We start from the raw sequence: 21,409 nt of genomic DNA on the forward strand, positions 1-21,409 counted from the left end.
GACAGTCACCGACAATTTCATGATCACCATAACCCTAGTATGGTGTCACTGCGAGATATTATAAACATAATTATCCACTGTCCCATCTGAAGCCATAGGATTTGTGAATGGTGAAGGCTAGATTTGGATGTGGATACTCATTGATTGAAAGGGGATCTGAAAACACTATAGGCCTATATCTAAGTTGTGTATATGCTATAACCTATGTTAAAATCAGAGTACAGTACATGTAATATCTATTAAAACCTATCCATGTTGTAATCAGATCTGGGTGGAAGGTGACTGGCTGTGTGAAGTTGGAGGGTAGACTTTTCACTGTGTACCAAAATGGCAAGGGGAACTCCTGTGTGTGTTTTGTCCTCCACTACGTTACTCCCTCGTTCCCCCTCTCTCAGAGAAGAGGAGGAGAGCGGGAGAGTCTGTTTTCCCCAAAGAGAACACTTGTCTTATCAGGTTTGGCCGGGGCCTTGAAGTGTGTTGTGCCATAGTGTTTAGGCCCATGTCTTTCTCTCTCGCATGCACACAGACACGCACCCTTGTAATGTCTCCCACTCATGCGCTCTTTCCATTACATAGCCTCTTCCTTTCGCTCGCCCTCTCTCTCTATCTGTAAAGAGAGGTCTGCTCATGATTTAAATGTAGGGAAGGGAGGAGCAGGCTGCGGGACCAATCAGTCCAGAGTGACAAACTGATGTTGGTTGTGGCTCTGCTGATTGCAGCTCCCTTACAGATTTTTCCCTTTGTCACTCTCACGCCACTCCGTTTCTCTTGATTTCTTTCTCTGCTGTTCTCTCATTCTGTTCTCTAATCGTCCATCCCTGGCCATTTCAGTCTTGCCTCCAGCAGAATCCTGTACTGCTTAAAGGCAGAACATGTTCCTATTATTTATGTGCTGTTTGAGACAGGAAAGAGGCAAGGGATCCAGTCCTCTCTTTTCTATTGGGAAATACCTTTTTCCAGGGCTGGAAAATATAAATTTCCACAGTAAATCAGTGTCTGTCAATCTGTAGTCTCTCGTGGACAGTTGAAACAAAGGTGGCTGCAGGCCAATGACTCAGCACTCAGTTTCAGAGACTAGCAATGAGAGATTCTCTGCTCTCGTTATTTTGTTCTCTTTCTATAATTGATTCTCTTTCTCACTGGTGAATGAATGTCTGCAGTATCAACTCGGCTAAACAGACATATGGCTTAGATGTTTCTCAGGACTACTAGTCCTCTTTAGGGCTGTGTCGTTCATGACATTTAGTCAGCCGGTGATTGTCAAGAAAAAAACTGCTGGTCTCACGGTAATTGAGCGTTAATTAGCATAAACACGTTTAGCATCTCCTAGCTTCCACACAAGCCACTGATGCAGACCTTTTGGAACAAACATTTACATTTTACAAAGTCTAAATCAATGTAATATAGCCTACACCATCACAATAAATCCATTATTTGTTTTAGACAAGTCTAAAGAAACATAATATGAAGAAATACGCCACATGGCTGTGGGCTACACTAGTTCATTTAGCAGACAATATTTGCTTAGAATTCTTTTATTTTATACTATGGACAATACAATTGAACGTAGCTTAATAAAACAAAGGATATTTTCTCATGCACAGGATACAGAAAGTGTAAACGGTACAGTGAAGTGGTACCAAAAACAAGTGTCCAGAAAATATTTTATCATTATTAGATGATGCTTACCCGACACACTTGTCCAAATTGATGGGTCATGTGAAAGAAATTCTATAACCACCCCCTAGCCACATCTAGCTAAGTGGATGAGTCACTGTTGTCTAGACATGTACACACAGTAGATGGCTGTAACCACCCCCCAGCCACATCTAGCTAAGAGGATGAGACATGTACACACAGTAGATGGCCGTAACCACCCCCCAGCCACATCTAGCTAAGAGGATGAGTCACTGTTGTCGAGACATGTACACACAGTAGATGGCCGTAACCACCCCCCAGCCACATCTAGCTAAGAGGATGAGACATGTACACACAGTAGATGGCCGTAACCACCCCCCAGCCACATCTAGCTAAGAGGATGAGACATGTACACACAGTAGATGGCCGTAACCACCCCTCCAGCCACATCTAGCTAAGAGGATGAGACATGTACACACAGTAGATGGCTGTAACCACCCCTCCAGCCACATCTAGCTAAGAGGATGAGACATGTACACACAGTAGATGGCCGTAACCACCCCCCAGCCACATCTAGCTAAGTGGATGAGACATGTACACACAGTAGATGGCCGTAACCACCCCCCAGCCAAATCTAGCTAAGAGGATGAGACATGTACACACAGTAGATGGCCGTAACCACCCCCCAGCCACATCTAGCTAAGAGGATGAGACATGTACACACAGTAGATGGCCGTAACCACCCCCCAGCCACATCTAGCTAAGAGGATGAGACGTACACACAGTAGATGGCCGTAACCACCCCCCAGCCACATCTAGCTAAGAGGATGAGACATGTACACACAGTAGATGGCCGTAACCACCCCCCAGCCACATCTAGCTAAGAGGATGAGACATGTACACACAGTAGATGGCCGTAACCACCCCCCAGCCACATCTAGCTAAGTGGATGAGACATGTACACACAGTAGATGGCCGTAACCACCCCCCAGCCACATCTAGCTAAGACGATGAGTCACTGTTGTCTAGACATGTACACACAGTAGATGGCCGTAACCACCCCCTAGCCACATCTAGCTAAGAGGATGAGACATGTACACACAGTAGATGGCCGTAACCACCCCCCAGCCACATCTCGCTAAGACGATGAGTCACTGTTGTCGAGACATGTACACACAGTAGATGGCCGTAACCACCCCCCAGCCACATCTAGCTAAGAGGATGAGACATGTACACACAGTAGATGGCCGTAACCACCCCCCAGCCACATCTAGCTAAGAGGATGAGACATGTACACACAGTAGATGGCCGTAACCACCCCCCAGCCACATCTAGCTAAGAGGATGAGACATGTACACACAGTAGATGGCTGTAACCACCCCCCAGCCACATCTAGCTAAGTGGATAAGACGTACACACAGTAGATGGCTGTAACCGCCCGCAGACACACCTGGCTAATTTAATAGGTCATGTAAATATCCGGCCGAAGTGGAGTCTTTCTTTTGTTTAGACAAGGAATCGGCATAATCCCAACTCATACTACTACCAATACAAACATTGTCATCGCTGTAGTAGGAGTCTGCTGGTAGCTAAAGCTAACAAACTAAATTTAATGTTAGCTAGCTAACATTAGGCTTTAACTAGCAATGCAAATAGTTTTGATTCATATAATAGTACTACACAGATCATACATGTAACGTTAGCTAGCAAGCCAACAAGCTAATGTTTGCTAGCTAACTAACAGTATGCTTTAACTAGCAATAAAACCAACTTTCTGAAAAATATAAACGTATCTGAAAATGTAGCTAGACTCTTACCATTTAACTCTGTTTTGTTTGTAGCTACGTCTTGTTTGTCCAGCGTTTGTCAAGTCAATCCGGTTCATTCTGACCGTGGCGTGTGCAGAAAATAGCCCATCACTTTTTCCAACTGATCTGTTGATAGCACATGCTAAGTTCAGGGTGTAAATGTTGAGAAAAGCAGCAAAACTTTTGTAGTTCTCGATGGCTAACGTTATATCTTTCAAAAATGGCGCGGTTGAAAGGACTGTCAACACATACTGAACAGCTCACGTTATAGACAAACGCATGCTACATGGCAGACCAATCCAAATCAATCAAGTGTATTTATAAAGCCCTTTTTACATCAGCCGGTCACAGTGCTATACAGAAACCCAGCCTAAAACCCCAAACAGCAAGCAATGCAGATTGGTACATAAGCCTCTTGGAGGGGGGAACGCAACACCCCGCTACATCAACTCCCTGTGGAGTGAAAAAAGTATGTGATCGTATGTGCAGGGAAGGACGGCAGAGGCAGAGAAAAATACCATTTACAGGGAATTTATTATTCCTAACACACGGTAATGTGGGGAGAAGGGGCTGGACAGAACCAAAGCATAGATAGTAAAAGTGAAGGAATCCCCTCCTACATTACCTGCCTTCCCACTTCTTACCTAACCTTAAGCACCACCTGGCATGCTAACCAAAATACAGGGGGTGGTCCGCCCAGGTCTTACCTAGTGTGCATAGACAGATTAAATACTATGGGTAATGTATGCCCGCAGGCCTCTTGCCTAAACACTCCCAAGGTGCGTTCCCCTTCCCCCCTGGGAACACATGAAACAGAATACTTTACTGATTCTTTAAGTGAAAAATGTAAACCAAAAACACTAAGTCCTATTGTCATAGACATGCCTCTGAAGGAGCGGCTACAAAATAATTTCAAAAACGTTCACTGACCGCCACAACCAACACAGGACATAAAAATAATCTCTCTTCCCTGAAGAAGGAACACTGGCTTTAATCAAGCTGGAGAAGGAGTTTCTTAAGGAAGAGAAAGCTGTATCCCCTGACGAGGGAGGGGTCAGAGCTCCAATCAGCGATGGGGCCAACCAATCAGTTGCTTCAGGAATCCAGGAAGCCATTTCCTGAAATACACACACATTCAAACCCACAACAACACAGAAACTGGGGAACGTAACACCGATGTAGAAGCATGGTGGCTAGGAAAAACTCCCTAGAAAGGCAGGAACCTAGGAAGAAACCTAGAGGAACCGTACTCTGAGGGGTGGCCAGTCCTCTTCTGGCTATGCCGGGTGGAGATTATAACAGTACCAAGTGGCCAAGATGTTCAAACGTTCATAGATGACCATCAGGGTCTAATAATAATAATAATAATAATAATCACAGTGGTTGTAGAGGGTGCAACAGGTCAGCACCTCACTCATCTCCCGGCATGTCCAGCTCATCCATTATCTCAGCCAATCACGGCAAGCGGGAAGGTTCCATCCTTTTTCCGTGGCTCAACCAACTAGGCTTGTAATTTAACTATTTTATTTGTATTTATGGAAAACAAATGTTGATAAATGTTTACGTTCAAATGCTGCTCCTGTGAAGTGACGTGTGACATACACCTAGTTTCCTGAAACGACCCAGATCGGTAGGCTATACACTTGTTTTAAAGCGAAGCAATGTGCTTAATATTAGGAAAGTTGATAAATAGTAGGCCTAGTCTAAATCAAATCTAATGGGATCCTACTCTTTTTAGTAGAGTCCATCAACTGTTTTCTCGCGCAATTGCATAGCCTGTAGAAATGTTGCGCAACATGAGCTCATGGGCTCTAATGAAGTGTTTTTGATTAGATTTTCGATTACATTTGCATTAATGTCAGAGTGATTAGAATTACAATAGAGTGCTGAATACCAAGCAGTTAGCAAGTCTGGTAGGCTACTAATGACCATCAGAGCTTGGAGAAACCTAATTACCATGACTAAACTGTCACGTGGAATTTTACTAGCATCAAGACTCGTGACCGCGGGTATGGCGGTAATACGGTCATGGTAACAGCCCTAGTCCTTTCTCAATCTCTTCCTCTCTGTTTCTTCCCCTCCCTTCCACTCTCTGTCAACCTTTCCCATCTCTCATCGTTTATCTATCCTGCTTCTGTGAATGTACCTCGTCTTCATGCTCTTTCTCTCGCTCTATTTTCCCCTCCCACCTCTAACTCTTTCTGTATCTCCCTCCACACTCTCTGCTATGTTATAATCTTCTGTCTGATCCCTTTCTCTCTCCCTCACCCACTATCTCTGTGTCTCACTCACACACGCACGCAAGCAACTCATACACGCTGTCTCCCACTTGTGCTCACTTTCCATTTATATTGCCTCATCTCGCTCTCTCCAACCACTGCACTTCCTGTGGCTGGCCTGGTGCATATTATGCTAGCTCCAAATATGTTAATGTACTCTGCATGAGTGGGGAAAGCCCTGGGGAACCAGAGAGGGAGTCGCTCCTCCTCTCTGCCCAGGAACCGCTCTGGGTAGAGACAGAGCCAGTCCCACCCTGTACTGGAGGTAGCAATTGCATCATCGTCACCCAGTCTGTGCTGAGTATCTACCTGCCACTATGGCATGATGCTCCGAATTCATTGTTTTAAGTGTGGATACTGTCTTCATAATGCATTAAAAGCACACTTTATAATTCCTTCAATCCAATTCATAATGCATTTTATTGCACAGCATCGGTGGTTTCCTTGTGGTTATGGGTGACTGTTTTAAATGTGTGTGTTGGGTGTGGATGTTTAGGTGTATGTGGGAAGGAAGGGTAAGGTGTCCTTGTATGTTTTTGCAGATTTTTTTGTGCATGCATACACACCTGTGTATGTGTTTACATGATGGCCTTTGCAAATTCTGCACGAACACTGCCACAATGTCGCTCCAGGTATAATGTTGATATTGACATTAACCAGGCATGCCTTTCATAGCAGAGCACATGTTTTTGCTCAAGCTTTTGCCTTTATAATATAGCTGGTAACATATTTGTTAGTACTCTTACTACATGTGGTGATTCATTTCTTTGCTAGATGGTAAAGGATGTGTGTGTGCATCTGTCATCGGTCTGTCTTTGTCTTGTGTAGCAGAAAACATCTGGACACATTCAGACAGCCATATATTTCTCTACATAAGGCTCACATTTTTCAGGGATTTTTCAGTAGAACTGGAGTCTAGAGGCAGTATCTGTGGCTGTAGAGATAAAACCACTAAACAACTGCAGATCCACAGGCCCTTTAGTAATCCACTCCGTTGTATAGAGGAGAATCAAAACAACCTTGGATTCCTCTACTGTCACGACACACCAGAAAGACAGCACAACTTTGGAGAATCATGTTGGTGTCGTGATTGTATTAATCTTTCGCCGTGCATGACTTTCTTTGAGACTGTATGTGACACAGACAAACGCGTATTTGTGCATTCGGAAAGTATTCAGACCCCTTCACTTTTTCCAACTTTTCTTACGTTACAGCCTTATTCTAAAATTGATTAAAAAATTGTTTTAAATCCTCATCAATCTACACACAATACCCCATAATGACAAAGCAACAACAGGTTTTCAGAAATGTTAGCAAATGTATAAATTAACAGATACCTTATTTACTTAAGTATTCAGACCCTTTGCTATAAGACTCAATTGAGCTCAGGTGCATCCTGTTTCCATTGATCGTCCTTGAGATGTTTCTAAAACTTGTTTGGAGTCCGTCGGTGGTAAATTCAATGGATTGGACATGATTTGGGTAGGCGCACACCTGTCTATATAAGGTCCCACTGTTGACAGCATGTCAGGGCAAAAACCAGGCCATGAGGTTGAAGGAATTGTCCTTAGAGCTCCGAGACAGGATTGTGTTGAGTCACAGATCTGGAGTAGTGTACCAAAACATTTCTGCAGCATTGAAGATCCCAAGAACACCGTGACCTCCATCATTCTTACATGGAAGGAGTTTGGAACCACCAAGACTCTTCCTAGAGCTGGCTGCCTGTCCAAATCTGAGCAATTGTTGACATGCCTTGGTCAGGGAGGTGACCAAGTACCTGATGGTCACTCGGACAGAGCTCCAGAGTTCCTCTGTGGAGATGGGAGAACCTTCCAGAAGGACAACCATCTCTGCAGCACTCCACCAATCAGGCCTTTATGGTAGAGTGGCAAGACGGAAGCCACTCCTCAGTAAAAGGCACATGACAGCCCACTTGGAGTTTGCCAAAAGGGACTCAAAGGACTGACAATGAGAGAGAGTCTGATGAAACCAAGATTGAACTCTTTGGCCTGAATGCCAAGCGTCACGTCTGAAGGAAACCTGGCCAATACCATCCCTACGGTGAAGCATGTTGGTGGCAGCATCATGCTGTGGGGATGTTTTTCAGGGACTGGGAGACTAGTCAGGATCGAGGCAAAGATGAACGGAGCAAAGTACAGAGATCCTTGATGGAAACCTGCTCTCAGGACCTTAGACTGGGGTGAGGGTTCACCTTCCAACAGGACAACGACCCTAAGCACACAGCCAAGACAACGCAGGAGTGGTTTCGGGACAAGTCTCTAAATGTCCTTGAGACGCCCGGGCTTGAACCCGATCAAACATCTCTGGAGAGACCTGAAAATAGCTGTGCAGCGACGCTCCCCATCCAACCTGACAGAGCTTGTCGAACCGCAGAGAAGAATGGAGAAACTCCCCAAATACAGGTGTGCCAAGCTTGTAGCGTCATACCCAAGAAGGATTGATGCTGCCAAAGGTGCTTCAACAAAGTACTGAGTATAGGGTCTGAATACTTATGTAAATGTTATTTTTCAGTATTTTCTAAAAACCTGTTTTCGCGTTGTCATTATGCGGTGTTGTGTGTGGATCGACCCCAAAAAAACCACAGTTTAATACATTTTGGAATAAGGCAGTAACGTAACAAAATGTTCAAACAGTCAAGGAAGGGGTTTGAATACTTTCTGAATGCACTGTATATACACACGGTTGTGTGATTTTAATTTACCTCATAGCTAAGTGAAGACCATATGGATATGACCTAGGCACAGCAAAAATATTGCATCCTTGATGTTGCCTCAATTTATAGAACACCACTTTCATCAGTCCCCCTTCTCAGTGGGTACAGGCTCAGTGGTGTGATGACTTCTCAGTGGGTACAGGCTCAGTGGTGTGATGACTTCTCAGTGGGTACAGGCTCAGTGGTGTGATGACTTGTCTTTGTGCCTTGTACCTTTTTTTATGACATCCAGAAGCTGAGAGACTCATAAGTGCTGCTGTGGTTTCACGTAGTTCTGTTCTGCCTCAGTAGTGGCAGATGTGTGATGGGCCTCAGTGGTGGAATGAGAGAGAGCGCTTTCTCATGCACTCTTTCTTTCAATTCAAGAAACTTTTATTGGCATCGAAAGTTAAGGAATTTGCAGTCCTGTACAAAACATTAAGGACACCTGCTCTTTCCATTAAATAGACTGACCAGGTGAATCCAGGTGAAAGCTATGATCCCTTATTGATGTCACTTGTTAAATCCACTTTAATCAGTGTAGATGAACGGGAGGAGACAGGTTAATGAAGGATTTTTAAGCCTTGAGACAATTGTGGAATGGATTGTGTATGTGTGCCATTCAGTGGGTGAATGGGCAAGTCAAAAGATTTAAGTGCGTTTTGAACGGGGTATGGTAGTAGGTGCATTGCTGGGATTTTCATGCTCAACAGTTTCCCGTGTGTATCAAGAATGGTCCGCCACTCAAAGGACATCCAGCCAACTTGACACAACTATGGGAAGCATTGGAGTCAACATGGGCCTGCATCCCTGTGGAAGGCTTTCGACACCAAAGGGGGGTGCAACTCAATATCAGGAAGATGATCTTAATGTTTTGTATACTCAGTGTATATCCAGTCTTTTTCACACTCACGCTATTTCCTCTACCTCCTTTTCTCCCTCATGTTGTCTCCCCATCACCCCTCATGCCAGAACTCTCTCACACACCATTTCTCCCTCCCTCCGTTTGTGTCAGTTTTCAGTAGCATGGACATAAATCTCTCACACACACCCACAGTCCCAGTCCCAATGAGAAGCTGTAGCAAGACTGGTTTTTATTTTTGTTTAAAAAGTATCTTTCTCCAATATCTGTCTTGTTTGGTCCATCAATGAAACTGACATACTCATAGCAGAGCTGAGGCTGATTGATCATGGTTGATGAATCACATGAGGTCCAATTTGATTGATCACATAACAGGGTCCTTTTTCCTCACTGGACGATTGACAGCACCACTGAGCCTTGGTGCCATGCCTGTTTAATTAGCTATTTGATTTCCTAATCTGGCATCGATCTGCTCACTCACCCCCTTTGTCTCAGAAAAGTTATCAAGACAGTACAGAAGTTTCTATCTGAAAAGTTATGAAGGTTAATCCAAGTAGTTTCTTTCTGATTTAGGAGGCATTGTGGACAGTGTGTGACAGAATGCAGTAGTGTGTGGATGCCTTCCGCAATGCAGTTGTTACTGGACGTTAGTTCTTCACTGAGTCATTGATCTCTGCACTTGCTGGGAAGTTTTGCTTCTAGAAAAGGTAGGTTTCTAGAGGATAAATTGCAATACCACAGAATTTGCTTTGATCTAATGGCTGATTTTAATGACCGCAACAACAGAGCACTGAGCTAAGAGGCGGGATGGAGAATACCCTAGTTGTAGCTGTGCCCACCGCGAGGATACATACATCCCTATCTTGTCCTACCACCCTACAACTAAACCATATATCCTGAGAGCGAGTGCGCAACACATAAATCCGTCCCCAGTCTCATTGGCGCTTATAAAAATGCCATGAATCAGCTTCCGCCTCAGCTCTCAACAGTCCCCCCCCCCCCATCCCCCTTTCTGCACTTAATGATTTACTAGCTGAGCGGCATAGCAGATTGACGGCGAAGGCCCAGGCTTTTACCAGCCATCCTTTCTTCCTTCCATTGGCCACCTTTCCTTTTATTAATTCACCCAACCTCTAATAACAGCTTTGTCTGGTGGGTGTCAACCCCTCCTCACTCTCACCCAGCTGTCCTCCATACACCCCCCCCCTCACCACTATCCTCACCCAGCTGTCCTCCATACACCCCCCCCCTCACCACTATCCTCACCCAGCTGTCCTCCATACACCCCCCCCTCACCACTATCCTCACCCAGCTGTCCTCCATACACCCCCCCCCCTCGCCGCTATCCTCACTCAGCTGTCCTCCATACACCCCCCCCTCACCACTATCCTCACCCAGCTGTCCTCCATACACCCCCCCCTCACCACTATCCTCACCCAGCTGTCCTCCATACACCCCCCCCCCCCCCACCACTATCCTCACCCAGCTGTCCTCCATACACCCTCCCCCCTCACCACTATCCTCACCCAGCTGTCCTCCATACACCCCCCCCCCTCACCACTATCCTCACCCAGCTGTCCTCCATACACCCCCCCCCCCCCCTCACCACTATCCTCACCCAGCTGTCCTCCATACACCCCCCCCCGAGCCGCTATCCTCACTCAGCTGTCGCCATGATTAATAGACCAATAACAAAGAATTTAAACCTTTCTGCCAATAACAGCTAGTTTTCAGTTCCCCTTCCTTCTCAGACCACTCCCAGACAGTCCTAGAACAATTCTTGCTTGAATTATTTTTGCTAAAACTTTTTTCCTTTTGAATGGAAAGCTATTACAGTAGGGTACTTAATTGTTACCCAGAAATGATTTCATATTGATCTAAAAACGGCAGCATTGGACCATTTCATTGGCTCATTAATTTGACGCATGTTGCACTACAATGTCATTTTTCCGATTTTGTACTTTTTTTTTTCATCCCTCCAATAGAGTTCCAGACACTTGTAGAATCTATGCAAAGGTGCATTGAGGCGGCTCGTGGTGGCCCAATGCCCTATTAAGACACTTTTTATGTTGATTTTGGCACCTTTTAAAATGGCTTACATCATATGTCGTTGTCTCTAAGCAAAATAGTTAGTCCAAAAAATGTAAAAGCTCGTTTGATTCGGATCTTTACTCAAGCTTCAATGAGTAGCTAATTGCAGTCTTGCATTGCATACTTGCGTAGGGTATAAATTAGGCTTTAGGTCATCAACAGCTCTAAGACCGATGGGAAGACAGTCACACTACTCCTCTAGAGTGGCCAGAGAGACCGCAGGTCTCATGCTAATACACTTAAGAGAGGTCATCTTTCCAGGAACGCTAGTTAACACCAACTGGAAGGAAGTAATCATCAACTCCCCATACATACACACCATTAGGGCTTGTCAGAGCACAAACATTATACCAGAACGCCCTCATTAACTCTCAAGTGCAGTTTAAATCAATATCAAGTCTTGATCTCTGTCAACTTCTGACCGCTGTGGTAGGACATTGAGTCACCTGCTCCCCCGTTGGTGAATCCAGCGATGTGCAGTGTGTCGTCGGCGGCTCCTGGACCCACAGAGGAGGAGTACTTGGCGAACTCTCTCGTTTCCCCTCAAAGTCCTCCATGTCCATCCTCAGCTCATGTCCATCCTCATACTTGCTCCTCAGGGTGAGATGGAATATGTCCTCCAGCCCCAGCCAATACTCTCCATCTGCATTGCCAAACCCTCTCTTGTAGTGATCCCATCGCCTGCGCCGTCCATCCTGCTGTCAGTGACCAGTACACCTGCACGCCGGATGTTGGGCCAATGAGGTAGACGCTGTAGATGCTGCTGGGTTGCGTGTTGTCATGGTTGTAGATGTCAGCACAGTCTAAAGGCAGGGTTTACTGAGAGTGGACGGCTACAGGAGCCAATAGAGCCAGGAGCAACGTTACCTTCATTCTACCGGGTGGAGAGAGTTGTTTCACGTTGATTTGTGTCATCTCGTTTTCTGTCTGATGGTTTTTCTGATTGATTCTGACTCGTATGCCTGTGATGAGCCCAAAATATCATGATCGACATTACAGATTTTTATGGAGTTAACTGTGCAATAGACCTTATCTGCTGACTGGGTGGAAGTGTTGTAGCTGTGTGTTCATTGACGTCAAGTTACCAGTACTGCTTTTTGGTTCTTGTCTAACAAGCCATGGTGAGAATCAGACGCCTGTGTATTTTCCTGAACCAATATGTGCGTGCGTGCATGCTAAGTTTTACAAAAACAGCTTTACAATTTGATAATCTATGAATGTAAGTGGATTTGCACAGTTTTCACAATTGTGTTTCCTTAGACCCTGGAAGCATTTGGTCTTAGCAACTTTTTAAAGCTACTGTGCGATCAATACATCCTTTTTTGGGACTTTTCTGAGACATAGCCACTGATTCTTGAAGAATATAACTTATGTCACATGAGCTTAGTTTAACTTTCTTACCCAATCAGAACCATTCAAAACATGGTAAACTATCATTTTCATTCCGTGGATGGACAGTCTTTACGTCCAGAGCTGTCTATGAATGTAAGAGTAGTTCTCCAGCCCCATCCCTCAGACTTTTACCAAAACAGCTTTAAAACTGAATGTTTTATCTCCTCTTGGGGCAACATTTATCTATTTTTGACAAAATGGGAAAACTGTGCAAACAAAGGGGTAAATACCATATGTGGTTATTCATAATGCGGTATCCAGCCTTTGTTTAGTATTTTTTACCATGGGCTATGTTTTGGTGGTACATGTGTGATGCTGATGTAATTGTGCGAGGTTAAGACCGTTTGTATTGGAATGGAACACCTGTTTGTGTGTGTGACCCATCTGGCCTTCAGAGGTCTGACTGTTCAGGTGCCATATGAGGACAAGGCCTTTTGGCTATGGTGTCCCTCCACCAATGACTTTGCAGAGTAATTATTTTAAACCACTATCCTCCATCTCCTCATGGTCATTTGCTGCATTCCTATTGGTCCTCCTGTCCTGACACCTAACGTCCAGATGGTCCCTTCATATGGACAACCTGGCTTCGTTCCAGTTCTCAACCCTTCTCGCGGTGTGCACTCGTTCACAAACAATCATGCGCTGGATTGGTGCAAGCCTAGCTGGAAGGAGTTTCCACCATATTCCTCACACCAGTCCATTCCTTATACACTCCCCCTCATGGATTTAAATGTAAACGCTTCAGGAAGGGTAGATAATTCTAACGCAGCCAATGTCCCATAACAACCCCTTTTTTTAATGTTCTAGTAAGTTTTCAAACAGGAATCAAGACATAACTGACATGTTATTTTCGGAGCAATGAAATGACAAAACCATGTTTATTTAAATCATCTCACTAAATGCAGTTGTACCCATAATGGTTTGATAAGAAGCTACAACAGAGTTTTGTGTAGGAACACACAACTTGTGTATTTGTTGGAAGTGATACAGATGATGTTTAAAACATCTCACTAAATAACCCTACTATTATTTCCCCTCCTACTGTATTGTCTACACTCCCTCTCCACCCTGATAATCAAGAACTCCGCCCTGATTTGACTACCTCTATTTCTTCCCCTTGGACACGAGCCAGACCAACTTAGCTCTATACTCGCCTCGCCCTCCTTTCTCTCCTAGTCGTGCTGCCCTTCCCTCTCTCTGTCCTCCTCCCTCCTCTGTCGTGCTGCCCCCCACTCTTTCTCACCCTTCCTCGTGTTGTGCTGTTCCTTCCTGTCCGAACCATAAAAGATGTGGTTGTCAGGCAGGGGTTAGCCCATTAGTAAAAAGGGGGCCTTGCCAGTCATAGATCTGTCTCTCTCTCAGTAAAGCCAGGTGGCACAGGATGGAAGGATGGCCGCGCCCGCATCCCCTACTACCCCCAGAGGACATTAATCACTGGGGGGATATGGGATGAAGTGTGTGTCCGTGTGTGCTTGCGCAAACCCGAGACATTGTGTAGTACTGTTGTGTATGACATGATTACAATTGCTTTGACTATCACAATCGCATCCTGTCTAGCAGAATATAAAATCATAATTGTTCCGACCAATAATTGAGGTTTGTCCACCAATGACCAAGCAATACCCTCTAGTGTCCTGTTCCCATGAAGGGAGGACTAAACTCACTACTGACTGCTACTTTGTTTTTATTTATCCTCTTTTCTCTGAGACATTACCAGTATTGATTTAATTAGGAAATAAAGTGCTGAGACCATTGTTTTTGATGAGCAACTTGAGCCGCAAGGGGGGGATTGTGACACTAGAAGAATATGTGTGCCTGCTCAGAGGTTATTAGGCTCTGTGGAACTAGATGGAGGAGAGTTCTCGCCATGCCATCTTCCTCCAGGGTAGGGAAGAAGACTCTGGGGATTCTCCTATTCAGGGGAGCAAGATCCTGGTTCTCCTGAGCCCATCCCTCTTAGTCATCCAGGGCCTGGAAGACCAAACAAATGATTTACTCTGACTGGCTGCAGCTAAACCTCATTAGCTTAGATGTTACTGCCTGGTTCCATCAACAATCACAACAATATACCCTGGGATTAATTAACCTGTACACACACACACACACACACACACCACACACACACACACACACACACACACACACACTCGGTCGGTTCAGGAAAAGGGTATGGCGGGGGTGCTCCTTTTTAAAAGCAACACAGAGCTACAGGTGCAGCAGATTGCCTTGTCTTCAGTATGCATACAGTATTTCCATTACAGCATTATTTATTGTAAGATGCTGCCCAGTGCCCATATACTGTAACAGTCATCCCATCCCACCACCATTCCACCCCATTAGCTCCATTCTAATTGGTTAGCATCCATAATGCTGTAATATATACAGGAAGTGCAATGCTTCCTGGCTCTTCTCCTCTCTTTCACTGTGAAGAAATAGCACCTTATTCCCTATATAGTGCACTACTTTTGACCAGGGCCCATCAAAAGTAGTTCACTGTCTATATAGGGAATAGGGTGCCATTTGAGACATACTGTGAAGCAGTGCCTGGTCTCTGTGTGCAGCTGGCTGTGTTGCATTCACTGTCGTTCAGATTCACAACATTATTTCTGTCTGTTGAGCCACTTCACGACGTTAGCCATTATCTCCATCTCATCACACCTACAAAGGACAGCCATCCGAAAAATGTGTTCAAGTTAAACTGGGGGGAGGAAGAAGGGAAGATCAACTCCATTTTGGGATTTTCTTTGATCTTAGGGGAAAGTTGGCCAGTTCCATGCTGTTGCCTAAAGAGAGCTCTGTAACAACAATTTGGGATAATAGCAATAAAGTGTTGTGTTTGGTTCATCAATAGATACTAAGTTACATAACTCCCACCCTAGGTGAGAAGTAGCCTACACTTTTATTCATTTGACTTAATGTAGATGAATGAGTCTAGGGTAAGCTAGTAGTTAAATAAAGGTAAAATAATAAATGTAATTAGCATGCAAAGTGTTAACGCTAGGCTAGCTGAAAGAGAGTGGGATGAAGGGAGAGATGATGTTATGGGAAATTAGGGAGTTAGCCATTTCCATGCTGTTGCCTAAAAAGAGCTTTGTAACAATATAGGATAGGGAGAGAGACTACTAGATCTCTCCTTCCCTCAAGCTTTAAAGGGCCTCGTCAGCAGCAACTGGGGCCATTAATAACAATTAGCAGCACAGTGCTAACAGTGCTAATCTCACAGGCTTTGTCTTCAATGGGTTGGCTGACATGACTGGGATAGGATGAGGTACCGTGGGTAGTAGGAAGTCAGGAGGGGTAGGAATGCGTGCGTACGTACGTGCGTGCATACAGTTGAAGTAGGATCACCACTTTTTAAGAATGTGAAATGTCAGAATAATAGTAGAGAAAGATTTATTTCAGCTTTTATTTCTTTCATCACATTCCCAGTGGGTCAGAAGTTTACATATACTCAATTATTATTTGGTAGCATTGCCTTTAAATTGTTTAACTTGGGTCAAATGTTCCGGGTCCACAAGCTTCCCACAATAAGTTGGGTGCATTTTGGCCCATCCCTCCTGACAGAGCTGGTGTAACTGAGTCAGGTTTGTAGGCCTCCTTGCTCGCACACGCTTCTTCAGTTCTGCCCACAAATGTTCTATAGGATTGAGGTCAGGGCTTTGTGATGGCTACTCCAATACCTTGACTTTGTTGTCCTTAAGCCATTTTGCCACAACTTTGGAAGTATGCTTGGGGTCATTGTCCATTTGGAAGACCCATTTGCGACCAAGCTTTAACTTCCTGACTGATGTCTTGATGTTGCTTCAATATATCCACATTTTCCTCCCTCGTGATGCCATCTATTTTGTGAAGTGCACCAGTCCCTCCTGCAGCAAAGCACCCCCACATGATGCTGCCACCCCCATGTTTCATGGTTGGGATGGTGTTCTTTGGCTTGCAAGTCTCCCACTTTTCCTCCAAACATAACGATGGTCATTATTGCCAAACAATTATATTTTTGTTTCATCAGACCGGAGGACATTTCTCCAAAAGTATGATCTTTGTCCCCATGTGCAGTTGCAAACCGTAGTCTGGCTTTTTCATGGCAGTTTTAGAGCAGCAGTATGTAAACTTCTGACCCACTGGAATTGTGATACAGTGAAATAATCTGTAAACAATTGTTGGAAAAATTACTTGTCATGCACAAAGTAGATGTCCCAACCGACTTGTCAAAACTATAGTTTGTTAACAAGAAATTTGTGGAGTTGTTGGAGTCATAACTTTTTTTTCCAACATAAGTGTATGTAAACTTCCCACTTCAACTGTACATTCAGGAGAGGGTTTCTCACCCCCTCCATCCCTTCCTCCTTCGACCCTCCTTGTCTGGTCATGCAGCATTATCATGCAAAGTGTTAGCTGTGGCGTTAGCACTAGGCTAGCTGAGAGCGAGGGTTGGAGGGAGAGAGTGAAGGAAAGCACTTTAGGAGCTTAGTGCGGCCTTCCTCTCGCTCCTACGTATTATACATGTAATGGAGCTGAAACCTGCTAGACAGTCATCCCTCCTTTTTATGAGATGGAGAGAGAGATGGATGGACAGATCACAGTATAGATATGTTTTCCACAGCTCCCCTGAAACCACCTGACAATGACATAACATTCTAAAGAATTACACTGAAGATTTATTTAACACTGTTTTATGCCCCTCAGAGGTTTTTAGTTTAAAAAAATTGACAAGAGGATGACATATCTGTTGGGAATCATGCTTTTTGATTGAAGAAATATTTGATTTGTGAAGATAACTGCAATGCTGCTGTAGCCAATAAAGTCTACTCTATGTCGGCTATAGAGAAAGCCATAGTAGTACCATACTGTGTTGACAATGCTATCCCTGACTGCTGGCTGATGTCTATGTGTGGACAGGACATGACTCCTGTTATGAATGTTTCATGTGACCTTTCGTCTTAGTGAATGCAATGCCATAGAGCTGTCATAAGCAATCCATCAAGTCATTTGGTATTTATGACCCCATCCGTGCCCTGTGATATACATTCAGTGGTTCCTCATCCTAATTCAAGATGCACAATAACAACTCTGTATTTTCTTGTAAATCATGCATTGAAGTCAATGGGAAATTGGAATAAAGGCCCACAACATAAATCAAAGTTGAGTATTTCAGCTCATCAGCTTTGTTAGGCTGGGTGCTGCTGGGGAGGGAGGGAAGGAGGTTCCCGGCCCAGCGCAGCGAGCCCAGGGACCTGATCAGGATTCTGGGCAGCTTGGCATCGATTGCTGCCTCCCTGACTCCCAGAGAGATGTGGAGATCAAGTCATTCAGTCTCCCCCATATCACCACACTGCTGCTGCCTCACCTCAGAAACAAACCATCTCTTTCTTCTCTCTCCCCATCTCTTTTCTCCTCTCTCTCCTTGCAGTTCAGACCGCCTGATGGATGACACAATAAGGTAAGCCTAATGCAGACAGACATTCTCTCTCACACAGCATATGTTTTACTATCCTTGTGGGGACCTAAAATGTATTTCCATTCAAAATCCTATTTTCCAAGACCCCTAAACCTAACCATTACTCTTAACCCTAATTGTAACTCTAAACCTAACCTCTAAGCCTAAAATAGCTGGGAAATGTCCCCACGAGGGAGAATTTTCCTTGTTTTACTGTCCTTGTTGGGACTTTGGGTGATTTGTCCGGTACCCACAAGTATAGTCACTCACACATATACAGTACCAGTCAAAGTTTGGACAAACCTACTCATGCAAGAGTTTCTCTTTATTTTTTACTATTTTCTACATTGGAGAATAATAGTGAAGACATCAAAACTATGAAATAACATAAGGAATGATGTAGAATGGAAAAAGTGTTAAACAAATCAAAATATATTTGAGATTCTTCGAAGTAGCCACCCTTTGCCTTGATGACAGCTTTGCACCCTCTTGGGATTCTCTCATCCAGCTTCATGAGGTAGTCACCTGGAATGCATTTCAATTAACCATTGTGTGCCTTTGTACAAGTTAATTTGTGGAATTTCTTTCCTCGATGCGTCAATGCGTTTGAACCAATCAGTTGTTGTCACAAGGTAGGGGTGGTATACAGAAGACAGCCCTATTTGGTAAAAGACCAAGTCCATATTATGGCAAGGACAGCTCAAATAAGCAAAGACATTACTTTAAGACATGAAGGTCAGTCAATCCTGAAAATGTCAAGAACTTTGAAAGGCTCTTCAAATGCAGTCGCAAAAACCATCAAGCACTTTGATGAAACTGTTTCCCATGAGGACTGCCACAGGAAAGCAAGACCCAGAGTTACCTCTGCTGCAGAGGATAAGTTCGTTAGTTACCAGCCTCAGGAATTGCAGCACAAATTAATGCTTCAGAGTTCAAGTAACAGACACATCTCAACTTCAACTGTTCAGAGGAAACTGCTTGAATCAGGGCTTCATGGTCGAATTGCTCCAAAGAAACCACTACTAAAGGACACCAGTAAGAAGACTTGCTTGGGCCAAGAAACATGAGGAATGGACATTAGACCGGTGGAAATCTGGCCTTTGGTCTGATGAGTCAAAATTTGAGATTTTTGGTTCCAACTGCCTTGTCTTTGTGAGACGCAGAGTAGGTTAATGGATGATCTCTGCATATGTGGTTCCCACCGTGAAGCATGGAGGAGGAGGTGTTTTGTTGGTGACACTGTCAGTGATTTATTTAGATTTCAAGCACACTTAACCAGCATGGCTACCACAGCATTCTGCAGCGATACGTCATCCCATGTGGTTTGCGCTTAGTGGGACTATAGTTTTTTTTCAACAGGACAATGGCCCAACACACCTCCAGGCTGTGTAAGGGCTATTTCACCAAGAAGGAGAGTGATGGAGTGCTTCATCAGATGACCTGCCCCCACGATCACCTGACCTCAACCCTGTTGAGATGATTTGGGATGAGTTGGACCTTAGAGGGAAGGAAAAGCAGCCAACAAGTGCTCATCATATGTGGGAACTTCTTCAAGGCTGTTGGGAAAGCATTCCAGGTGAAGCTGGTTGAGAGCGCCGAGAGTGTGCAAAGCTGTCATCAAGGCAAAGGGTGGCTACTTTGAAGAAAATATGATGCATATTGATATAGATATAGATATACACTGCTCAAAAAAATAAAGGGAACACTTAAACACAATGTAACTCCAAGTCAATCACACTTCTGTGAAATCAAACTGTCCACTTAGGAAGCAACACTGATTGACAATACATTTCACATGCTGTTGTGCAAATGGAATAGACAACATGTGGAAATTATAGGCAATAAGCAAGACACCCCCAATAAAGGAGTGGTTCTGCAGGTGGTGACCACAGACCACTTCTCAGTTCCTATGCTTCCTGGCTGACGTTTTGGTCACTTTTGAATGCTGGCGGTGCTTTCACTCTAGTGGTAGCATGAGACGGAGTCTACAACCCACACAAGTGGCTCAGGTAGTGCAGCTCATCCAGGATGGCACATCAATGCGAGCTGTGGCAAGAAGGTTTGCTGTGTCTGTCAGCGTAGTGTCCAGAGCATGGAGGCGCTACCAGGAGACAGGCCAGTACATCAGGAGACGTGGAGGAGGCCGTAGGAGGGCAACAACCCAGCAGCAGGACCGCTACCTCCGCCTTTGTGCAAGGAGGAGCAGGAGGAGCACTGCCAGAGCCCTGCAAAATGACCTCCAGCAGGCCACAAATGTGCATGTGTCTGCTCAAACGGTCAGAAACAGACTCCATGAGGGTGGTATGAGGGCCCGACGTCCACAGGTGGGGGTTGTGCTTACAGCCCAACACCGTGCAGGACGTTTGGCTTTTGCCAGAGAACACCAAGATTGGCAAATTCGCCACTGGCGCCCTGTGCTCTTCACAGATGAAAGCAGGTTCACACTGAGCACGTGACAGACGTGACAGGGTCTGGAGACGCCGTGGAGAACGTTCTGCTGCCTGCAGCATGACCGGTTTGGCGGTGGGTCAGTCATGGTGTGGGGTGGCATTTCTTTGGGGGGCCGCACAGCCCTCCATGTGCTCGCCAGAGGTAGCCTGACTGCCATTAGGTACCGAGATGAGATCCTCAGACCCCTTGTGAGACCATATGCTGGTGCGGTTGGCCCTGGGTTCCTCCTAATGCAAGACAATGCTAGACCTCATGTGGCTGGAGTGTGTCAGCAGTTCCTGCAAGAGGAAGGCATTGATGCTATGGACTGGCCCGCCCGTTCCCCAGACCTGAATCCAATTGAGCACATCTGGGACATCATGTCTCGCTCCATCCACCAACGCCACGTTGCACCACAGACTGTCCAGGAGTTGGCGGATGCTTTAGTCCAGGTCTGGGAGGAGATCCCTCAGGAGACCATCCGCCACCTCATCAGGAGCATGCCCAGGCGTTGTAGGGAGGTCATACAGGCACGTGAAGGCCACACACTCTACTGAGCCTCATTAGGATCAGCCTGTAGTGTGGTTTTCCACTTTAATTTTGAGTGTGACTCCAAATCCAGACCTCCATGGGTTGATAAATTGGATTTCCATTGATTATTGTTTTGTGATTTTGTCAGCACATTCAACTATGTAAAGAAAAAAAGTATTTAATAGGATTATTTCTTTCATTCAGATCTAGGATGTGTTGTTTAAGTGT

General features: G+C 44.9%; 1 protein-coding gene across 3 annotated transcripts in view; it reads left to right on the forward strand.

Annotated features, from left to right (window-relative positions):
* The window catches only part of LOC106612848 (Golgi SNAP receptor complex member 1), a 49,730-nt gene that overhangs the window by 19,216 nt on the left and 9,105 nt on the right, over positions 1 to 21,409 (forward strand). For all 3 annotated transcript variants that reach the window (XR_014378892.1, XM_014214421.3, XM_014214422.3), the window contains exon 7: positions 18,194 to 18,223. Coding sequence is in view for 2 of the 3 variants with exons in the window: in XM_014214421.3 (XP_014069896.3) it covers positions 18,194 to 18,223 (30 nt within the window). In the remaining variant the exon portion in view is untranslated. The remainder of the gene's footprint in view (positions 1 to 18,193; positions 18,224 to 21,409) is intronic.

The sequence above is a fragment of the Salmo salar genome, chromosome 09 (assembly GCF_965601325.2).
Source record: "Salmo salar chromosome 09, fSalSal1, whole genome shotgun sequence".
NCBI classification, from domain to species: domain Eukaryota; kingdom Metazoa; phylum Chordata; class Actinopteri; order Salmoniformes; family Salmonidae; genus Salmo; species Salmo salar.